The following is a 22,459-nucleotide window of genomic DNA, read 5'->3' on the forward strand; positions in this document are numbered from 1 at the left end:
CACGACTGAGCGACTTCACTTTCACTTTACACTTTCACGCACTGGAGAAGGAAAGGGCAACCCACTCTAGTACTCTTGCCTGGAGAATTCCAGGGATGGGATCCTGGTGGGCTGCCTTCTATGGGGTCACACAGAGTCGGACACGACTGAAGCAACTTAGTAGCAGTATACCAGATACCTAGAATAGTCAAATTAATACTGTCAGAAAGTTCTTTTGTAGATGCCAGGGCGGGGAATGGGGAGTAAGTGCTTGATGGGGACAGAGTTTCAGTTTAGGAAGGTGAAAAATTTGGGCGATGTATGATGGTGAGTGTTGCAAAACAATGTGAATGTACTTAGTGCCACTCAGCTGTACAGTTAAATATGGTTAAGAATAGTACGTTTTATATTATGTGACTTTTACCACAATTGAAAAAAAAACATTAAAAAAAGAAGCTATGATTTTTGTTCTTTCAGTAGTGTTGAGATATAAGGTGTGAAAAGAATAATTCTATATAAAAATTTTTAATTACAAAAAGCTTCCAATTACTCATTTTAACACTGTTATAGGTACGTAAGGGCTTCCCTCATAGCTCAGTTAGTAAAGAGTTGGCCTGCAGTGCAGGAGATCCGGGTTCAATTCCTTGATCAGGAAGATCCCCCGGAGAAGGAAATGGCAACCCACTCCAGTATTCTTGCCTGGAGAATCCCTTGGACAGAAGAGCCTGGCAGGCTATAGTCCATGGGGTCGCAGGAGCCAGACATGATTTAGTAACTAAAACCACCATAGGAACTTAATAGCAGTTTCATCAAACAGCAGTATAGTCATTTTCAAATGCTAAGTCGCTTCAGTTGTGTTCGACTCTTTGTGACCCCATGGCCTGCAGCCTACCAGGCTTCTCCGTCCATGGGATTCTCCAGGCAAGAATATGAGAGAACATAATTCATTGTTTTCAAAAATAAAATGACTGCCACTGAAGAGTTTAATGGCATTATATCATTAATTTGATTATGTGAATATGATTTGTAAAAATTATCTTATGTGTCTTCTGAGTGCTTATGTTTTAAATAAGATTATTTCATATTTTTATGACTTGTGCTATTCCTTTTCATTCACAATTAGTGAGAAAAAGTGAAACTTCAAAGAGATTTGAATCCAACAGTGGTCTCCCAGGCGTAGATGAAACCCCAAGTCAAGGCCAGTCACAGAGACCAAGGTATGTAATATGAAAAAATGGTAATATATTTCCAGTTGCATGTGGTTTTTTTCTTCGTTAGAATCAAGGAGAATATTTTTTTAATTATTCTCTTCCCTCTGTTTTCTCCATTCTCCTTTTCTTCCCTCCTCTTTAAGTTCTTGCAAATTCAATTATATAAAAGATGTTACAATTGTTTGAGTTATTGGAATCTTTTAAAATTAGAATTGGCCCTGATTATTTTAGTTTGTGCTTGATTTTTTTTAATTGCCGATATGAATATAAAATAACTAACAGTATGGATGTTCTAAAGGTATAGCATTAAACATCTATGAGAAGATACAAACTTTGATTTCTAAAAGAATAATGCTTTTTTCAAAAGGTTACATGGGCTCAACAAGTAGGCTTTCAGTACTATTTGTTTAATGAATAATTAGTAGATTACTACTAAGTAACCTATCATGTGAAATCTATTATATAAAAAGTTAAGTTTTCACTACATCTTCCTGAATTAAAAGAAGCTATCTTGTACTTAAACTTTTTTTTAAGCCCAGTTTGGACTGTTTAGAGTTCATTTTCATACTGAGACACTCAGCATACTTATAAGATTAACCCTAGCAGTTATTCTTGTGGTATTATAACTGTGGGTTGATTTACTTTGAAGTGAAATGTGTCAACTCAGTACTGAATATATTAATGTGTGTCTTCTTCATGTGTGCACAGATCCCTTACATGAACAGAAGCATATTGTTAAAGTTAAGCATTAATTTGAAATTCATAGTGTAATATTAGAGAATCAGAAGTTGCTTCAGAATTTACTACCAAACTATAGTAATACTTTTAAATTTGATATCTCAGTTCATTTGATTTAGGTACCATTATATACAAAAGTATCATTTGGAAATTAACAAAAACCTGCCCCTTAGCTGATTAATTCTGGCAGGCAAATGTTTCATACCCATAAACTGTTAATAGTCTAGGTAACCCTACCCATGTGATTAAAGCAGACAGTTTATCCAGGGTTAACACTCCAAGTAATTACATACATTGCACTAAAATTATTCTGTAATATTTCAGTTTTTATGAAATTTATGTCTTTTTCTCGTGTTCCTTTTTAAAATGTCCGTGAGACTTTCTATGAGGAAAGTTCTAATCAGTGTTCATTTGCCTAAAGTGATATAATCTTCACATAATAGCACTGTATATTACTATAACCCCATTGTGGGAATAGTAATTGCAATGAGCCTATTTTGGTAATTTTGACCAAAGAGATTAGAGACAAAGATAGATCTATGCTTGATAGTAGATAGTTTTATTAAAGAAGCAAAACTGTTTGGAGATGACCAGCAATAAGAAGCAAATGTTGAATTGCACTAAGGTCTGTGTTGAATTGAGGAAGTCACTCCTCTCTATATCTGTAATTTAGAGAAAGCTTACAGTTAATATGATGCCTTTTTAGCTTAATCAAAAGAAGGAATAGAGAGCAATGGAAGAATTGTTGGAATTATATGTTAAAATTGATGGATTTTATAGTCAGTTTGCTAGTTATTTAGAAAACATATTCCTCCAAACAAAGTTAAATCATTTTGTGAGACTTACTTCAGTTTTCTTGAGACGGTAACTCAAAAGCATAGGGATTATAAGAGAATCTTAGTTTTGACTGTTTCCAGTTTTTTTTTAGGAAACAATAACATTAAAGTGTTAGCTCATCAGATCATAATTTAGTGATAAGCTGCTTTTATTTCACACTTTAAGATGTTAAAAAACACAACTTGATGTTCATAGCATCTGCATTAGATATAGGTGAAACAGAAATATTTCTTTCAAGGAGAAGTTGACTGTTATTGTTGTTAGTCGCTAACTTGTGTCCAACTCTCTGAGACCCCATGGACTTAAGCACACCAGGCTTCCTTGTCCTTCACTGTCTCCCAGAGTTCACTTGAACTCATGTCCATACAGTCGGTGATGCCATCCAGCCATCTCACCCTCAGCTGCCCCCTTCTCCTCCTGTCCTCAGTCTTTCTTAGCATCGGGGTCTTTTCCACTGAGTTGGCTCTTCACATCAACATGCAGCTTCCAGTGAATATTCAGGGTTGATTTCCTTTAGGATCGAATGATTTGATCTCCTTGAAGTCCAAGGGACTCTCAAGGGTCCACGGTTCAAAAGCATCAATTTTTTGGCACTCAGCCTTCTTTATGATCCAACTGTCACGTGACTACTGGAAAAACATAGCTTTGACTTTGTTGGCAAAGTGATGTCTCTGCTTTTTAATACGCTGTCTAGGTTTGTCATAGCTTTTCTTCTAAGGAGCAAGCGTCTTTTAATTCCATGGCTGCAGTCACCATCCACAGTGATTTTGGAGCCCAAGAAAATAAAATCTGTCACTGTTCCACTTTTCCCGTTTGCCATGAAGTAATGGGATAGGATGCCATGATCTTAGTTTTTGAATGTTGAATTTTAAGGCAACTTTTTCACTCTCCTCTTTCACCCTCATCAAGAGGCTCTTTAGTTCCTCTTTGCTTTCTGCCATTGGAGTGATATCATCTGCATATCTGAGGTTGTTGATATTGCTCCCAACCATCTTGATGATGTTTCCATCTGTCCAAGGAAAAACACATTAACTGAGGTATTGTCTAAATTTCTTATTCAACTGCAGAGTTTTCTGTATGTGTACAAAGTCTTCTGAAAATATCTTTAACATGTCAGTACATAATCAGGAGGTTCTGTTTGTTCTTTAGGTCACGTATTTGTGAGATCTATAAATAGTTCTCTATTTAGATATGTTACATAATTCTTTATAAAAATTTCCATTCCTTTATCTAGAATGAAATGGAAAAAGAGATCCACACAGTGCTATTGATTTATATCATAGTGGGTGGGAGGAGATTAACAGGAAGTTATGAGTCAGATCCATCAAACTGAGTAATTTTGGATTTTGAACTATCAAAAGTGTCTTTCAGTGACCAAAAAAAGACATTCAAAGCTATTTTCCGAAGAGCATCTCTAAATTTTTTTTCTGTGTTAACTTTTGAAGTACAGTTTTACATAGTACAATTCCTACTGCTTCTATGCGTATCTTTAATGATGTAACCTTTTTTTGTCTTGAAAGAACTTGTTTATCCGTTCCTAAATCATCTAGGTTTTGTGAGTTTCTTGTTTGTTTGCGTGTGTTTTGTCTATATTTTGTTCGTTTTTGTTTTGCCTCTCAAACGTTGCAATCAGATACTGTGATGGGACACAAAATGATGATCAGTCACTTTTGTTATCTGTTTGTTGCTCTGGTAGAAAAGAATTTGAACAAGAAGGCTAATATATTTGATGAAAATGACAGGTGTGGGTTAAAATGTATAGATTCAAAGTTTTATCGTTTTCCTTGACCCCCGTTAAGTGAGAGCGAGCCATAAAATCATGTTCAATCACTGGCTCAATAGTGTCTTCCCTGGTGACTCAGAGGTTAAAGCGTCTGCTTCCAATGCGCGAGACCCGGCTTTGATCCCTGGATCGGGAAGATCCCCTGGAGAAGGAAATGGCAACCCACTCCAGTATTCTTGTCTGGAGAATCCCATGGATGGAGGAGCCTGGTAGGCTGCAGTCCACAGGGTCGCAAAGAGTCGGACACGATTGAGCAACTTCACTCACTCGCTCACTCACCTTGTAGAGGGTACTTCTATGTACAGGAAATGAGATCATGAACAAGACCAAAAAATTCCCTCTAGAGATGTGATAGGGCTGAGAGATATTCGGTAAACCACTAAAAAAAAAGAAAGTAATGCACCATCAAAATGTGATGGTACTTGGAAGAAAAATAAACCACGCTAAAGAGATAGAGACTGCAAGGGTATGATGTCCAAGTTCGAGTTCACTTAGGTAGGCTGGTCAGAGGAGGCATCTCCTAAGGGTTAGGGTTAGGATTAGGATTAACTATTTTGAGTATAATGGGAATCCATTGGATGGTTGAGACATAGAGAGCTATGATCATATTTACATTTTAATGGGATTACTCTGATCTGTTCTGTGAAAAACAGATTACAGAAGTAAAAGACTGGTTTGGAGGTGATTACAGTGCTCCATTTGAGATGCATACAGCACAGACTAGTTTGTTAGTAATAGAGAAGAGTTGGAAATAGATTTCTTCAATGTTATGCCCTTAAGGATTTGCTGCTCATTCAGATGTTGGATTTGTAAGGAATGAAGAATGACTCCAGATTGTGTCCTAAGCAACCAGTGAATGATTGAGAGAAGGTTGCACATAAGTAACAAGTATCAAGAGTTTGGTTTTAGACATCTTAGGCTAAAGATGCATATACACATCCAAGTCGAACACTCACCTAAGCAGGTAAGTAGAATCAGAATTCAAGGGAGAGCCTGGAGTTATGGAAATACAAGGTAATTGAGGCCATGTGACTACATGAGATCAGATAAGTGTGACCTGTATATGGAGACTAGAAAAATCTGGAGGTCTGAGCACTATTGTGGTCTAAAGTTGTTATTGTTCAGTCGCTAAGTTGTGTCTGATTCTTTGTGACCCCATGGACTGTAGCACACCAGGCTTCTTTGTTCTTTACCATCTCCCAGAGTTTGCTCAAACTCATGTCCATTGAGTCAGTGATGCCATCCAACCATCTCATCCTCTGTTGCCCCCTTCTCCTCGTGCTCTCAGTCTTGCCCAGCATCAGGGTCTTTTCCATTGAGTCAGCTGTTCAGATCAGGTGGCCAGTGTTTTGAAGCTTCAGCTTCAACACCCGTCCTTACAATGAATACTCAGGGTTGATTTCCTTTAGGATTGACTGGTTTGATCTTCTTGGTAAGGAACTCTAAAGATTCTTCTCCAGCAATGCAATTTGAAAGCATCAATTCTTCAGCGCTCCGTCTAACATTAAGAAATTAGAAATGAAGGAAGATCCAGAAAAAAAGACTAAGGAGGAGCCAGTGAATATTTATTTTTGGCTGTGCTGAGTCTTCGTGGCTGTGCATGCTTCTCTCTAGTTGCAGCAGTGGTTGGAGGGGAGGCGGCTGCTCTCTAGTGGTGGTACACAGGCTTCTCATTGCAGTGGCTTCTCTTGTTGCACAGCACAGGCTCTTGGGTGCTTGGGTTTCAGTAGTTGTGGCTCATGAGATTAGGGGCCCCATAGTATGTGAGATCTTCCTGCATCAGGAATAGAACCCATGTCTCCTGCACTGGCAGGAGGATTCTTAACCACTGAGCCAGCAGGGAAGCCCCAGAAGTCAGATGTTTAATGACTGAATAACTATGCTATAAGGTGCTTGGAGGTCAAGTAAGATGCAAACTAAGAATTATCCTTTGTCTTTGATTACACTGAAGGCAGTCTTTTCTGTGACTGGTTTTGGGAACTGTTAAGGACTCAAACTATGGGTCTGAGTCCAAGAAGAAGTGGAAGATGAAGTGGAGATAAAATTTAAAAGACAGTTTTGAAGAAACTTACTCTAAAAGACAGCAGAAAAACGAAATAGAATCTAAAAGGGGATATGGAACCAAAGAAGAGTTTTTTTGTTCTAAGTAGAAAATGGTACAGCATGTTTGTATGACATGAATAACCTAGTGGACAAGGTGGATGATGCGTGTGAGAGGGTAACTGCAGGAGCGAAGTCTCTGGATAGGGAAGAGGGTTGGAACCCCATGTACAATAGAGGCTTGAGGCCTATGTAAGTGTGCAGGAGATCTATCCATTGTACCAGAAAAGATTAGAACATCGATCTGGAAAGTCTGGTGGTAGAAGGATAAGGAAGTTGTTTCCTGTTTGCTTCTTATTTCACCAAAAAAATTGAAGGGAAATCATCAGTTGAGAGAGAATGAGGGAGGAAGTTTTGAAAGAACTTTGATAAAAAAAGAAAAGGAAAAAAATATGAAATAGTTCTCTAAGAAAATGAATCACCATGAAGCACTGAGAACCCAGTGAGGTCAGTCAGCATGGTTCTGCAGTTTCGTGAGAGTTCAGGTCGTATGCCAAGAAATGATTTTCATGATGGGCTGTACAACTCAAGCAATGTGAGGGCTAGAGGGGGTTAATAGAATTAATGTATAACAGGTATAGAAAATTTAACATCTTATGGAAAAACTCTAACTTTTTGGCCTATCCAGTACTAACTGGTTTTATGACATAAGTGGAATGATGTCTATCAGATGAATTACTGAAGACTGTGTTGTACCCTGAACCATAATACTTGTAATACCAATACATGATAAAGCAGTGTGGTCTAGAAGATAAACATTTCTAATTTCAGATCATAAAGTAATCCATTAGTTAACATGACATTAAAAGTGTAAACACTCTAAGTCAAGATTTCTAAAGCATTAATATATCACATTTATGGGAAGTAAAAAATTTTTTAAAGTGTAAGTTTTAACAGAGAGGAAGTGGTCCAATCGGTGAACTAAAATTCCTGATAGAGTCAATGAATGGTTTGATGGAGGGTGTTAGAAGAAGTGAGCTAGAAAAAAACAAGGAGATAAGATGGAGAGGGTTTTGGAAGATAGAAATAGGACATTCTAGAGGCTGCACAGTTATTGGTATAGCCAACATGACTTGCCATGGGAGCAGAATTCTGGCTGAGATGGAGGAAGCCAGGGTGTTGTAAGACTCCCCAATCTCTGTTAACACCACCATGAGTGATGATAGCAGTGGTGTTAGAGAAGACTGCGTCAGGCACTTAAGTCTGTAATGCATAAAGAAGAGTTGGCCAACAGAATGAAATCTAGAGCAAAGCAGATCAGTGAATGGTTTGATTTCATAGCTCATATTTCAAGGAAAGGGAAGAGACCTGGGTTTGATGCCTGGAGATCCACTGGAGAAGGAAATGGCAGCCCACTCCAGTATTCTTGCCTGGGAAATCCCATAGACAGAAGAGCCTGGCAGGCTACAGTCAGAGTCAGATGCGACTGAGCACCTAACACTTTCAATTCAAGGAAGCTGGAGACTCTTGGAGGAGGAGTCAGTAATGATCTGAAAGCTGAAATAGAAGTCCAAGGAAATCTCTGTCTCATGTCCAAGCCCACTGGTGCAGGATTATGAGGATAAAACAGCCCCAATCTGAGAGAACCACAGCGGGAACAGTTTCAGATGTTGAGCTATTTCAGAGAAGAGGTAGAGGACATATATCTACCCACTGAAAATGAGACATCACAGTATATTAAAACATTAAAAATAGGACTGAGGAGTTACTTCAAAGGTTCTTTTGAAATGAAAAAATAAAATTTGTCTAAGTTCTTAATACCTTGCTTAACATGATATTTTTTTCTTGATTAGACTTAATATGTTTTTTTCTCAATCCACTTTTCACTTTTCTATATGGCAGACAATATGAAACACCTCTTGAAGGCAACTTAATTAATCAAGAGATCATGCTAAAACGGCAAGAAGAAGAAATGATGCAGCTGCAAGCCAGAATGGCCCTTAGACAGTCTCGATTGAGCCTGTATCCAGGGGACACCATCAAAGCTTCCATGCTTGATATCACCAGGGATCCCTTAAGAGAAATAGCTCTAGAAACAGCCATGACCCAAAGGAAACTAAGAGTAAGTTGATTCTCAGTAAGTTGTAACTGCATCTAAACTTGGTCTCATAGGGAAATGTTATGCAAAGTACTTTAAAAAATTGTATAATTCTGAATCTCATATTTAAGTTTCCTTTGATGTTAAATACCTTGTTGGTTGGGGTACTCTTTCTACCCTCTTCTGATGCCTATGTCAGAAGCTTTCTCTATCTCCTTTATACTTTAATAAAACTTTATTACACAAAAGCTCTGAGCGATAAAAAAAAAAAAAAATATATCTTGTTGGTTGACATTAAAATATTTAGCTCTTTTCATGGTTTCATTTTTACAATAACATGAGATGGATTTACAATATCTTAACTGTATATTTTTAAAAGTATATTTGTGATCCTTAAGTCAACTGGCTTTATTCAGTATTGTGGTGGATTACCTTTTAATATTTATTATCCCACAAACCAAGAAGATCAGAGATAGAGAGTTCAAGGTTGGTTCAGAAGCTCAAGAATTCTATCAAGTACATTCCATCTTTCTGCTCTGCCATTCTCAGAATTTTGGCAGTAATTCTCTTTATAGTTAAAAGATGGCTGCATTAGCTCCAAGTATCATATCCTTGTATTAAAAAGTAAGAAAGAACAAATCTTGTTATCTGTGGGGGAGTTTTCTTTTATGTGTTTAGTTGGTTTATTTTTCTTTCATCATATATCCTCTGTATTTTTAAAAACATAAGCTCAAAATGAACATAGTCTTTTCTCATATAAAATATCATGAACATTTTACAACTTTTATAATATTATTGTTAAGGGCTGTGAGGTACTCTACTATGTGAACTTACCATGTACCATAATTTATTTAATCATTTTCCAGATATTGGACATTTAAAATCCTTCTAATTTGTAGTTACTATGAACATCCTGATAGCTAAACCTTTGCAGATAGCTTCCTCCAAGTAGAATAGCCAAGTCAAAGGCAAACACCTTTTTAGACATTTTTATACCTTGTCAAATTGCACTTTAAAAATTTCAGTTTATGTTTCCTCTGATCATGACTGTTTCACCATTTTCTTACTGACTCTCATTGTGTCATTCTTTTTTTTTATCATCACCAATTTGATAGATGAGGCAATATCTCATTGTACTATTGCTTTACGAATAATTCTTCAAAAGCAAAGTAAATAATAGTAAAAGTGATAAAATCTAAAGCAATTTTTTTTTTCTTTCTAGTCCTATGCTAAGAAAGTATATTATCTTATTCCGTTTTGGGTTTTGTTGCTTATTTCAAACAGTCTTCTTAAAAGCAAATTTATATACCCTGAAATTGACAGAATTCAAAATTTTCCTCCTAATTTTCTAAGAAGAAAAGTGTTGCATGGTGAAAATTACACTGAACTACAAATTAAGAGACTTGGATTCAATTTCTAATAATTTCATTTCTAATATGATGTCTTTATGCATATTTTTAAACCATTTTGTGTCTCACTGTGCCAATTTTTAAAATGTGGAATTAAGTTGTAATTTATAAGACAGATTCCGGTTTTAAAGTTATTAGATTTCAATAAAATATAACTCAATTTATTTTAAGCCAAAAGGAAGAAATTCCATAAGACTTCATCAATTTATCATTATAAATAATACATTTGTCAAAATTAAGCAGTAGTCAGGATAGCATGGGTTTCCAATAATTAAAGGCACACATAAAGCAAAAGGGGCACACACATATACACATCTTTTCCTAAATCATAGTTTCAGAGAACTAATACAGAATTTTGTTACATTAAGGAGTCATAAATGATATTCTGTACCTTTATTGTATACCACTGTTACGTGTCATCTCACTAAAAACTTGTGTTTCCTTTTAGGCAATGCTATCTGGCTATTTTAAAAAAAAAAAAAAAAAGCATACTTTTTTCAACAGACTACATCAGTGACTAAAGAATTTGAACTACTGATCATTGAAGAACCACATAGTATTTTTTCTTTAAAAAAAAAAATGAACAGGAAGGGAAAATTCCCCAGCGGTCCAGTGATTGGGATTCCACACTTCAACTGCAGAGTGTGGCCAAATAAATAAAGGAGGAAGGATACATTTTTGAGTCTGAATAAAGAGTTCTAGTGCTCAGAGGACCGATTTCACAATTGAATTAATATTCTTTTCTAAAACATAACTTTTTATTTTTTCTAGATTATTTTTGGTGTAGGCACATTTTAGTGTTCATACTCAGTTTCTTTAGTTGATTTGTATCAGATTCTGTCTTTAACATGGCAAACCATTGTCATTTCTTCTACTCTGTTTCTATTCCCATTTAAAATATGTCCTGCTGGTTCACTGAAAATTAACAAATGCTTAATGTTAAACTTTTACCTAAGTGGAATGGGGTCACATGTTCGATACTCCATTGATTGGATAGAATTCCCACATCAAGTAACCAAAGGAACTGTACAGAGAAGATGCAAAGAAGAAACCAACAAAAATAAATCTCCGTATATTTATGAAGTGCACAAGAGTGCACACACACACAAACACGTAGACCACCTGCCTTAGGCCTCAAGATTAGTCCTGTGTTCATTCTACTTTTCTTCCCCTTTGGATGTCATGTTTCAGTCTATTCTGAATCCTACTCCCCCATTGAAGTCTAACTGTTTTAAGTTATCTTTTCAAACAATTCTTCTCTCTAGGCAGAAACCCCTGGATGTACAAGACAGAAAGGGAAAGAGTAGATTGAAAAGCAGTAAATGCAGAGTGTGGACTCTACTTCTCCTAGCTCCCGAGATACTGTTTTCATAGTAGAGGCAGAGACCGTGACACCTATAATAAGCCTGCCTGCATGCTAAGTCACTCAGTCATGTCCGACTCTTTTGGGACCCATGGACTGTAGCCCACCAGTATCCTCTGTCCATGGGATTTCTAGGCAAGAATACTGGAGTGGGTTGCCGTTTCCTTCTCCAGGGATAATATCCCTAATTGCCACTAATTAGAGTACAGGGTTGTGAGAACTTGGTTACAGGTGAATGTGTCTTTTGTAGTCACAAAGCAGATGTGGGCCACTAGAAGACTTGTTTTAGGACAAATTGAATATCACTCTCTGAAATAATAAGATTCTATTCAATTACTTTTCACATTAGCAATAGAAACCAAATCCTTATATGAACTTGATAACCCTATATTCAAAAAATGAGACTGGTGGTTTTTTTGAGAGAGAGAGTTTGGGTCTACCTGGAGTCCAAAACATGAAAACCTTTATTTATGTAAAACGGTATAAACCCAGGCTTTATATTTTACATCTCTGGTAGGATTCGAAGCTGATAAAATTAATATTTACAGTGTAAGGCACATTTCAGCCTTATTCTTTTTTTCTTTGAAACTGACATATTTTTACCTTATAAACATGGCAGAGTATTCAACATTGAAACAGAACAACAATGAAATTGGTTTTTAATTGCACTTCCAGTTTATACATTAAGTATTATATCTTTGAGCCTACCAAATTTCTGATTGTCTATTTTTGAAAAATGATTATAATTCTGCTGTACTTCTTTATCAAAAGTTATGCATTTGTTTCAGATCTCTAGTTCTAATATGATGACCTTACATGTAGTTTGCTATTATTATTGATTATTTATTATATTTTTATTTATTTTATTTTTTAATTTATTATTATTCATATTATTATTATTATTACATTATTTTCCTTTCAAGGGAAGAGCTAGAATAAGTGATAATAACTATTGATTCCTCTTCTATGATTCACAGAATTTCTTTGGTCCAGAGTTTGTGAAAATGACAATTGAACCATTTATATCTTTGGATTTGCCACGGTCTATCCTTGTAAGTAATAAGACCACTTTGTCACTCTGAGAAAATAACTTTGGTAATGTTTTTTTAAGCAGTTAAAATTCTTATCATGGTTACATTGGTAACTGCCATTCATTTTTTTCAATTGTAGACCAAGAAAGGGAAGAGTGAAGATAACCGAAGAAAAGTTAACATAATGCTTCTGAGTGGACAGAGACTGGAACTGACTTGTGATACCAAAACAATATGTAAAGATGTGTTTGATATGGTGGTGGCCCATATTGGCTTAGTGGAACATCATTTGTTTGCCTTAGCTACTCTCAAAGGTACCAAGACATTTTAAACTCAGGGTAGAGTGTGGAAACCTGGCATCAGTGACCTCCTATACCCGTTCTACCTAACCTTCTTCTGGGGAATATTGGTGGTGGTTTAGTCACTAAGTCATGTCCAACTGTCTGTGAGCCCATGGACCAGTAGCTCACCAGACTCCTCTGTCCATGGGATTTCCTAGGCAAGAATACTGAAGTGAGTTGCCATTTCCTTCTCCAGAGGATCTTCCTGACCCAGGGATTGAACTCAGGTCTCATGCATTGCACTCAGATTCTTTACCAACTGAGCCACCGGGGAAGCCCTTGGGAAAATTTAACTAAATGGATATGTCAGCATTGAGAAGTAGGAGTTAGGAGCTGTCTTTCTTTTCCTAACTCAGTGCATTGTCTTAATAGCTGTGTCTTTTTAGTATCTTCTGTACTCAGCCCTGAAGATTTGTCTCTGGCATTGTCTATATCAGTTCAGTTCGGTCGCTCTGTCATGTCTGACTCTTTGCGACCCCATGAATCACAGCACGCCAGGCCTCCCTGTCCATCACCAACTCCCGGAGTTCACTCAGACTCACGTCCATCGAGTCAGTGATGCCATCCAGCCATCTCATCCTCTGTCGTCCCCTTCTCCTCCTGCCCCCAATCCCTCCCAGCATCAGAGTCTTTTCCAATGAGTCAACTCTTCGCATGAGGTGGCCAAAGTACTGGAGTTTCAGCTTTAGCATCATTCCTTCCAAAGAAATCCCAGGGCTGATCTTCAGAATGGACTGGTTGGATCTCCTTATAATATATTTTAATTGTTATATTTGGGGGATCATTATTTACCCATATATGTACTTTAGAAATCAGTATCCTCTAATATGAGTTTGAATATATAGCGAGACCCTATTTCCAAATCTCCATGTGAACTCCTTCAGCTTCAGTTCAGTTCAGTCGCGTCCAACTCTTTGCGAGCCCATGAACCACGGCATCCAGACCTCACTGTCCATCACCAACTCCCAGAGTCTTCCCAAACTTATGTGCATCGAGTCGGTGATGCCATCCAACCATCTTATCCTCTGTCGTCCCCTTCTCCTCCTGCCCTCAATCTTTCCCAGCATCAGGGTCCTTTCAAATAAGTCAGCTCTTCACATCAGGTGGCCAAAGTATTGGAGTTGCAGCTTCAACATCAGTCCTTCCAATCAGTCCCTAACCCAGGACTGATTTCCTTTAGGGTAGACTCTTTGGATCTCCTTGCAGTCCAAGGAACTCTCAAGAGTCTTCTCCAACACCACAGTTCAAAAGCATCAATTCTTCGGCAGTCAGCTTTCTTTATAGTCCAACTCCCACATCCATTCATGACTACTGGAAAAACCATAGCCTTGACTAGACGGACCTTTGTTGGCAAAGTAATGTCTCTGCTTTTTAATATGCTATCGAGGTTGGTCATAACTTTGCTTCCAAGTAGTAGGTCTTTTAATTTCATGACCGCTGTCACCATCTGCAGTGATTTTGGAGCCCAAAAATAAAGTCAGCCACTGTCTCCACTGTTTCCCCATCTATTTGCCATAAAGTGATGAGACTCGATGCCATGATCTTAGTTTTCTGAATGTTGAGCTTTAAGCCAACTTTTTCACTCTCTTCTTTCACTTTCATCAAGAGGCTCTTTAGTTCTTCACTTTCTGCCATAAGGGTGGTTTCATCTGCATATCTGAGGTTATTGATATTTCTCCCAGCAATCTTGATTCCAGCCTGTGCTTCCTCCAGCCCAGTTCCTCATGATGTACTCTGCATATAAATTAAATAAGCAGGGGGACAATATAAAGCCTCGAGGTACTCCTTTTCCTATTTGGAACCAGTCTGCTGTTCCATGTCCAGTTCTAACTGTTACTTCCTGACCTGCATGCAGATTTGTCAAGAGGCAGGTCAGGTGGTCTGGTATTCCCATCTCTTTCAGAATTTTCCACAGTTTATTGTGATCCACACGGTCAAAGGCTTTAGCATAGTCAATAAAGCAGAAATAGATGTTTTTCTGGAACTCTCTTGCTATTTCCATGATCCAGCAGATGTTGGCAATTTGATCTCTGGTTCCTCTGCCTTTTCTAAAACCAGCTTGAACATCTGGAAGTTCACGGTTCACGGATTGCTGAAGCCTGGCTTGGAGTATTTTAAGCATTACTTAACTAGTGTGTGAGATGAGTGCAATTGTGCAGTATTTTGAGCATTCTTTGGCATTGCCTTTCTTTGGGATTGGAATGAAAACTGACCTTTTCCAGTCCTGTGGCCACTGCTGAGTTTTCCAAATTTGCTGGCATATTGAGTGCAGCACTTTCATAGCATCATCTTTTAGGATTTGAAATAGCTCAACTGGAATTCCATCACCTCCACTAGCTTTGTTCGTAGTGATGCTTCCTAAGGCCCACTTGACTTCACATTCCAGGATGTCTGGCTCTAGGTGAGTGATTACACCATCGTGATTATCTGGGTCATGAAGATCTTTTTTGTATAGTTCTTCTGTGTATTCTTTCCACTCTTCTTAACATCTTCTGCTTCTGTTAGGTCCCTACCATTTCTGTCCTTTGTTGAGCCCATTTTTGCATGAAGTGTTATTGTTCAATTGCTCAGTTGTGTCTGACTATGAGACCCCATGGACTGTAGCCCACCAGCCTCCTCTGTTCATGGGATTTCCCAGGCAAGAAACTGAAGTGGAGGAAGGCTTTCTTATCTCTCCTTGCTATTCTTTGGAACTCTGCATTCAAATGGGAATATCTTTCCTTTTCTCCTTTGCTTTTCACTTCTGTTCTTTTTACAGCTATTTGTAAGGCCTTCTCAGACAGCCATTTTGCTTTTTTGCATTTCTTTTTCTTAGGGATGGTCTTGATTCCTGTCCCCTGTACAATGTCACGAACCTCCATCCATAGTTCATCAGGCACTCTGTTTATCAGATCTAATCCCTTAAATCTGTTTCTCACTTCCACTGTATAGTATAAGGCATTTGACTTAGGGCATACATGAATGGTCTAGTGGTTTTCTCCACTTTCTTCAATTTAAGTCTGAATTTGGCAATAAGGAGTTCATGGTCTGAGCCACAGTCAGCTCCTGGTCTTGTTTTGCTGACTGTATAGAGCTTCTCCATCTTTGGCTGCAAAGAATATAATCAGTCTGATTGCGGTGTCGACCATCTGGTGATGCCCATGTGTAGAGTCTTCTCCTGTGTTGTTGGAAGAGGGTGTTTGCTATGACCAGTGCATTCTCTTGGCAGAACTCTATTAGCCTTTGCCCTGCTTCATTCCGTATTCCAAGGCCAAATTTGCCTGTTTCTCCAGGTGTTTCTTGACTTCCTACTTTTGCATTCCAGTGCCCTATAATGAAAAGGACATCTTTTTTGGGTGTTAGCTCTAGAAGGTCTTGTAAGTCTTCATAGAACTGTTCAACTTCAGCTTCTTCAGCATTACTGGTCGAGGCATAGACTTGGATTACCATAATATTGAATGGTTTGCCTTGAAAACAAACAGATCATTCTGTCATTTTTGAGATTGCAGCCAAGTACTGCGTTTCGGACTCTTTTGTTGACCATGATGGCTACTCCCTTTCTTCTAAGGGATTCCTGCCCACAGTAGTAGATATAATGGTCATCTGAGTTAAATTCACCCATTCCAGTCCATCTTAGTTCACTGATTCCTAGAATGTTGATGTTTACTCTTGCCGTCTCCTGTTTGACCACTTCCAATTTGCCTTGATTCATGGACCTAACATTCCAGGTTCCTATGCAATATTGCTCTTTACAGCATCAAACCCTGCTTCCATCACCAGTCCCATTCATAAGAGGGTATGTTTTTGCTTTGGCTCCATACACATAATGCCTTTTATTTTTTTAACACAAATTTAAGTATTTGTTAGAAATAGAAATTTTATTCACAAAGACAGTATTAAAATTTTTTGTTATTATTACAGAATTTCAGACATGGAGAAACATTTTCAAGAATAGTCAAAAAAATTCCCCAGTACTCTTTATTCAGATTCCACCAGTGTTAATATATTATTACATTTGCTTTCTCACTGTTCTCACTCTTGCTCTCTGTGGAGACAGTGTCTTTCTTAAATGTTATCAGTTGATGACTGAAGCTAAGTCTTTTCACATTTTTTAAACATTACGTCTGCTAACCTTTGACATTCACAACCACTGTGGTCTCAGAACACAGATTTGGTAGAAGCTGATGCTATTTATCAGTTAGAATTGCCATAGCATTAAGAAACCCTTTGGAATTGGGTTTTACTGAATATTTCTTTAATAAGTTACTATATTTGTAAATTGCTTTTCAATACTTCAGATTCCTGTTTACCTCAAAATAAAAAGCTTGACAACAAGGTACAATAAATTATAATTGCAGGATCAAATCACCCTGAACCCCTTCAAGATCAGGATAACACTGTCTTCTTCATACAAGAATTATCTTTCAACTTAGTTTATTGAATTCTTGTTTCTTAAAAGCAAATAATTGATTTTGTAAAAGAGTCCAATAAATATTCAGTTGGTGTGTACTGATGTTCTCTCACTTTACTGATTATAGTGTTAGACTAATCATGTAATCAGTGCCCACTCACTCAGTTGAGTCCAACTTTCTGCAGCTCCGTGGACTGTTAACCGCCAGGCTCCTCTGTCCCTGGAGTTTTCCGGGCAAGAATAGTGGAGTGGGTTGCCATTTCCTACTCCAGGGAATCTTCCCCACCCAGGGTTCGAATCCACATCTCTTGCATCTCCTGCATTGGCAGGCAGATTCTTTACTACTAGGGCCACCTGGAAAGCGCATAAACATGTAATACTATCTATATAAAAATATTCAATTAGTCAGAATTTTTATTTAAATTGTACCTAATTTCTTAAACATTCTGCATAAGTCAGATTTTACTGACTAATCTTTTATTTGGAGAGAGTCAAACTAAATGATATGATAGCTAAAGATAAAATGATGGTTATTGTTCCTCCTCGGTTTCAATGGTAGTTCAAGTATAACAGATCCTAGCTAACATTTATTGAATGCTTACCACTTGACACATGCTTTAAACTACCAAGTGTTTTATATCCGTTATGTCTTTTGATCTCTACAAAAACCCTAAAAAGCAGAAATTAGCACTATTCTGATTTTATAGACAAGAACACTGATGTCTGGATAGGTTACATAATTTACTCAGTATCTCACAGGTAGTAAATGATGTGGCCAGGAGTTAAATCCAAGTCTCTCTGTCTTCAGAGGCCTCGTTTATGAAAGACTGAGCCATATTGCCAGCCATCCGTATGCAGTGTATCAGAATTCCCTGCCACACTTCTTAACAATCCTGTTAATAGTGTGAAGCTGTTTTGTGCAAGTCTGACCACAAAATGAAGAAATTAAAAGATGACATGAAAGTATTTTTATTTTATCTGAGTATTTCTCATTCTGTTCTAGATAATGAGTATTTCTTTGTTGATTCTGATCTAAAATTAACCAAAGTGGCCCCAGAGGGATGGAAAGAAGAACCAAAGAAAAAGAGCAAAGCCTCCATTAACTTTACTTTGTTTTTCCGAATTAAATTTTTCATGGATGATGTTAGTCTGATACAGTGAGTACACAAGAGTTTCTCTGTTTCTCTTTTGGCCCCTGGTCTTTTGACCCTTGAGTTTACTGATACTGAATTATTTGCTTCTGACCAATGATAAAGTCTTCTTTATCATAAAAGAAACATTTCTTTCCACATTGTTTATTCATTTCTCATGCTTAATCATAAGCCATGTTGGCAACTAAACTTATATGCCAATTTAAAAAGTCACCCAGGCTTCAAGATCAATAGCCTGGATGTTTTGTGTGTGTGTTTTTTTTCCCAGACACACTCTGACCTGTCATCAGTATTATCTTCAGCTGCGAAAAGACATCTTGGAGGAGAGGATACATTGTGATGATGAGACTTCTTTATTGCTAGCTTCCTTGGCTCTCCAAGCTGAGTATGGGGATTATCAACCGGAGGTATGATTTATTTTTTTCTGCGGGACAAGTATTTTGCATTATTGTTCTTATCCTCAGCATGGTTAAAGACTGAACCTGGTTGAGTGTTTACTGTTTAGATCCGGAGGTTTTTGAGGACAGTTCAGTGCCTCAGAATGACAAAGTTCCCCGTGTATATTGGTTATTTAAAATCACGTAGTGTGGGATTTTTTCTTTCTTTCTTTCCTTCCTTCTTTCTTTTTAAAATTATCCCTTTTCAGAGTTTTGGGATATCTAGCACTTACCTTCCTAGCTCCCTATTTCTAACTCACAGATACTAGACATAAGGGTTTCCAGCCAAATCTGAATCAAAGGGGTCTTCCACCTCGCCCATGGATCCTTGTGGCTGAGAACCTAGCCGAGCTCTCTCTATGGGAACACATGTTCAAGGTCAAGTGCACCTGAATATACACGGACCTGAGAGGAAGCAGGAAACTGGAAGAGACTGTGCCACTCAAGTAGCACCCTTCACAACAGTAGCCCTTAACTTCAGTGACATTTGGTTTACATTTGGTCTGAGATTATCAGTCTTTCCTCAAGCTTACCAATCAGTTCAATCTTTCTGTTCTGCCTCACTGAATAAAAGAAAAAGACTTAACTGTACTTTTTCTAAAACTCACTCCTCAGAGAGAAGAGTGAATAGGAATACCTGATCTGTTGGTTGAGGCAAGAACTTTAAGACTGGAGGAAGAGAGCAAACAGACTTTCTTACCAAACCACTCTCCTTTCTAGGTTCATGGTGTGTCATATTTTAGACTGGAACATTACTTGCCTCCAAGAGTGATGGAGAAACTTGATTTGTCCTATATTAAAGAAGAACTACCCAAATTGCACAATACCTACATGGGAGCTTCTGAAAAAGAGACAGAGTTAGAATTTTTAAAGGTAAGCCCGCCAGATTACAAATGATAAACTGTATTTTTCCAAAGTAAACAAGAAATGTTGGAGGCCATATATCTAAAAACTCAGGTGCCAGTAACTGAGGCTGTGTGCTTCATCTCCTCTTATTTATTCCTGGCTATAAACCATAGTATTTTAATTCTCATTTTGTAAAAGAGGGAACTGAGGGTCAGAGAAGAGACATAGTGTTCCCAAAGTCAGTGGCTGGAATGTGGATCACAACTGTGATTTAAACTCATGTCTATCTGAGTAGGGATTATATTCTTTTATCCTTTTTTATACTCTCAAAATCAAGATATGTATTTTAATATATAGTGAAACTATGTGTAACTTTGTTATGTATTTTCCAAATCTCCTGTAAATGTGTTATCATACTTTCATAATTTAAAAAAGAAAAAAATTAATATATGTTGTAAAAAATAAACAATTTTGTGACTGAATAAGAGGGGCAAGTTCAAACTAATTCTAGAGTTGTTTTGCTTTTTTGAAAAAAAAAAAAAGCTTAAGATTCAATTAAGTCTTCTAAAAAATAGTCTTTCCATTAATGCCAACTAATTCATGCAGGGGACTGGGGGTTAGAAAAAGTGATTTATATCTTTAATTCTGCCACCAGCTACCTATAAGACCTCAGATGCATGTGTGTGTGTGTTTGCTCAGTCACTTCAGTCGTGTCCAACTCTTTGCAACCCTATGGACTGTAGCCTGCCAGGTTTCTCTGTCCATGGGATTCTCCAGGCAAGAATACTGGAGTGGGCTGCCAAGCCCTCCTCCAGGGGATCTTCCTGACCCAGGGATGGAGCCATCATCTCCTGTATTGCAGGTAGATTCTTTTACCACTGAGCCACAGGGGGAATCAGATGTATAATAGTGCATTTATGATTAGAAAAGATAGTGCTTCCAATATGAATAACAAATATATGATGACATTCTATTGAGAAGGGAAACTTCAGAACGTTCTTGTCTTACTGCTCCCTGGGATGTAACAGTGTTCCTTAACCTTGCTGCTCTGTAATAAGGGAGCCAGGTTTCCCAGCCCTACAAATACCTATGAAAGGGTTTCATTCACAGACTCACACCACATTTAATCTAGGATTCATGGTTTGTTTTGTTTAAGGTGAGTCTACTTTTAAAGACATTACATTATGTGCTTATTTTTTTCCCTCAGTTATTACATTTTTTACACTTGCAGGAAATAAATATCAAGTTATATCTTTGTCAACGAAGGTAGAAGACATTAGCACAGTGGAATGATTTTGCATGGGGATTTTCAGACAGTCTTTCATTTGAATTCTTGTTTCAGCCAGCTGGGTGAATGTGGACAATGTACTTAAAATCTCTCTGAGTTTCAGTTGTCCCTGTCTAAGTAATGTGCTCAGTGCATAGTAGGTTGCCCTTCTCCTTCTAATAATGTATCCTCTTCCTCCTTTTCTCTTTAGCTTGAGCATGCTTCTTCTAACATAAGAATTTTTTTTAATCTCATTAATATACCCTTCCAAGGTTACCCTTGTGTTACATATCATATTGCCTTTAAAAAATTTTTCTTTATGTAAATCTGCTTTATTGAGGTATAATTTGCATATAATAAAACTGACCACTTTTAAATGTTCGATTCAGTGAGTTTTGATGATACATGTACAATTGGGCATTTCCTAGCTGAGCGGTAAAGAACCCACCTGCCAATGCAGGAGACGCAGGTTCAATCCCTGGGTCAGGAAGATCCCCTGGAGAAGGAAATGGAAACCCACCCCAGTAATCTTGCCTGGAGAAGGAAATGGTAACCCACTCCATTATTCTTGCCTGGAGAATCCCATGGACAGGGGAGTCTGGCGGGCTACATACAGTCCATGAGGCTGCAGAAAAGTTGGACATGACTTAGCGACTAAACTACAACAACATACAGTTGAGCAGCCACTCCACAATCGTGATAAAGAGCATGGGCTAGCACACTGTGGCCTGCCTGTTTTGTATGTAAAGCTTTATTGGAACTTGGCCAAACTTATTTGTTTCCATATGGTCTGTATCTGCTCTCACACTGCAACAGCAGAGTTAAGTATCTACAACAGACATCATATGACCCACAAAGCCTAAAATATCTGGCCCATTAAATAACAAGTTTGCCAGCCCCCAACATAACACATTTCCAACACCAGAAAGTTCCCTCCTGTTGCTCTCTAGTCAGTCTCTTCCCCCACTCCTAAACTCTGGCAACTACTGATTTGTGTTCTATCGGTATCATTTTCTCTTTTCTAGGATTTCATTGAAAGAATCATATATCACCTAGTCTTCTGTGTGCCTCTTTTTACTTAAAGTAATACTTTTGAGGTTCATCTGTGGTGTGGTGTGTATGGTGCTCAGTCCCTTGGTCGTGTCTGACTCTTTTGTGACCCCATGGACTGTAGCCCGCCGGGCTCCTCTGTCCATGGGATTCTCCAGGCACGAATACTGGAGTGGGTTGCCATGGCCTCCTCTAGGGGTTCTTCCTGACCCCGGGATCAAACCCAAGTCCCCTGCGTCTCCCGCACTGGCAGGCGGAGCCTTTACCACTAGCACCACCACCCCTGGTGTGTATGTAGTTTGCTTATTTGTGACTGAGTCGTTTTCTGCTGTACAGATTAGCAGCAAGTTTTGTTTACCGTTTCTTTAGTTAATGGCTATAAAGCTGATGTCAATACGCATAGACTGATTTTTGCATGAACATATGGTTTTGTGCTTTTTCCCCTCTCCAGTGAATACTTAACATTAGGTTTGCTGGGATCTACGGTA

General features: G+C 37.9%; 1 protein-coding gene across 9 annotated transcripts in view; it reads left to right on the plus strand.

The window, feature by feature from the left end:
* The window catches only part of PTPN13 (protein tyrosine phosphatase non-receptor type 13), a 221,784-nt gene that overhangs the window by 118,659 nt on the left and 80,666 nt on the right, over positions 1-22,459 (plus strand). For all 9 annotated transcript variants that reach the window (XM_061420713.1, XM_061420709.1, XM_061420714.1 and 6 more), the window contains 7 exons: positions 1,103-1,196; positions 8,491-8,710; positions 12,436-12,510; positions 12,629-12,803; positions 18,224-18,377; positions 18,640-18,778; positions 19,529-19,681. In XM_061420713.1, the coding sequence (XP_061276697.1) occupies positions 1,103-1,196; positions 8,491-8,710; positions 12,436-12,510; positions 12,629-12,803; positions 18,224-18,377; positions 18,640-18,778; positions 19,529-19,681 (1,010 nt within the window). The remainder of the gene's footprint in view (positions 1-1,102; positions 1,197-8,490; positions 8,711-12,435; positions 12,511-12,628; positions 12,804-18,223; positions 18,378-18,639; positions 18,779-19,528; positions 19,682-22,459) is intronic.

This window comes from Bos javanicus, chromosome 6 (genome assembly GCF_032452875.1).
Source record: "Bos javanicus breed banteng chromosome 6, ARS-OSU_banteng_1.0, whole genome shotgun sequence".
NCBI lineage: Eukaryota > Metazoa > Chordata > Mammalia > Artiodactyla > Bovidae > Bos > Bos javanicus.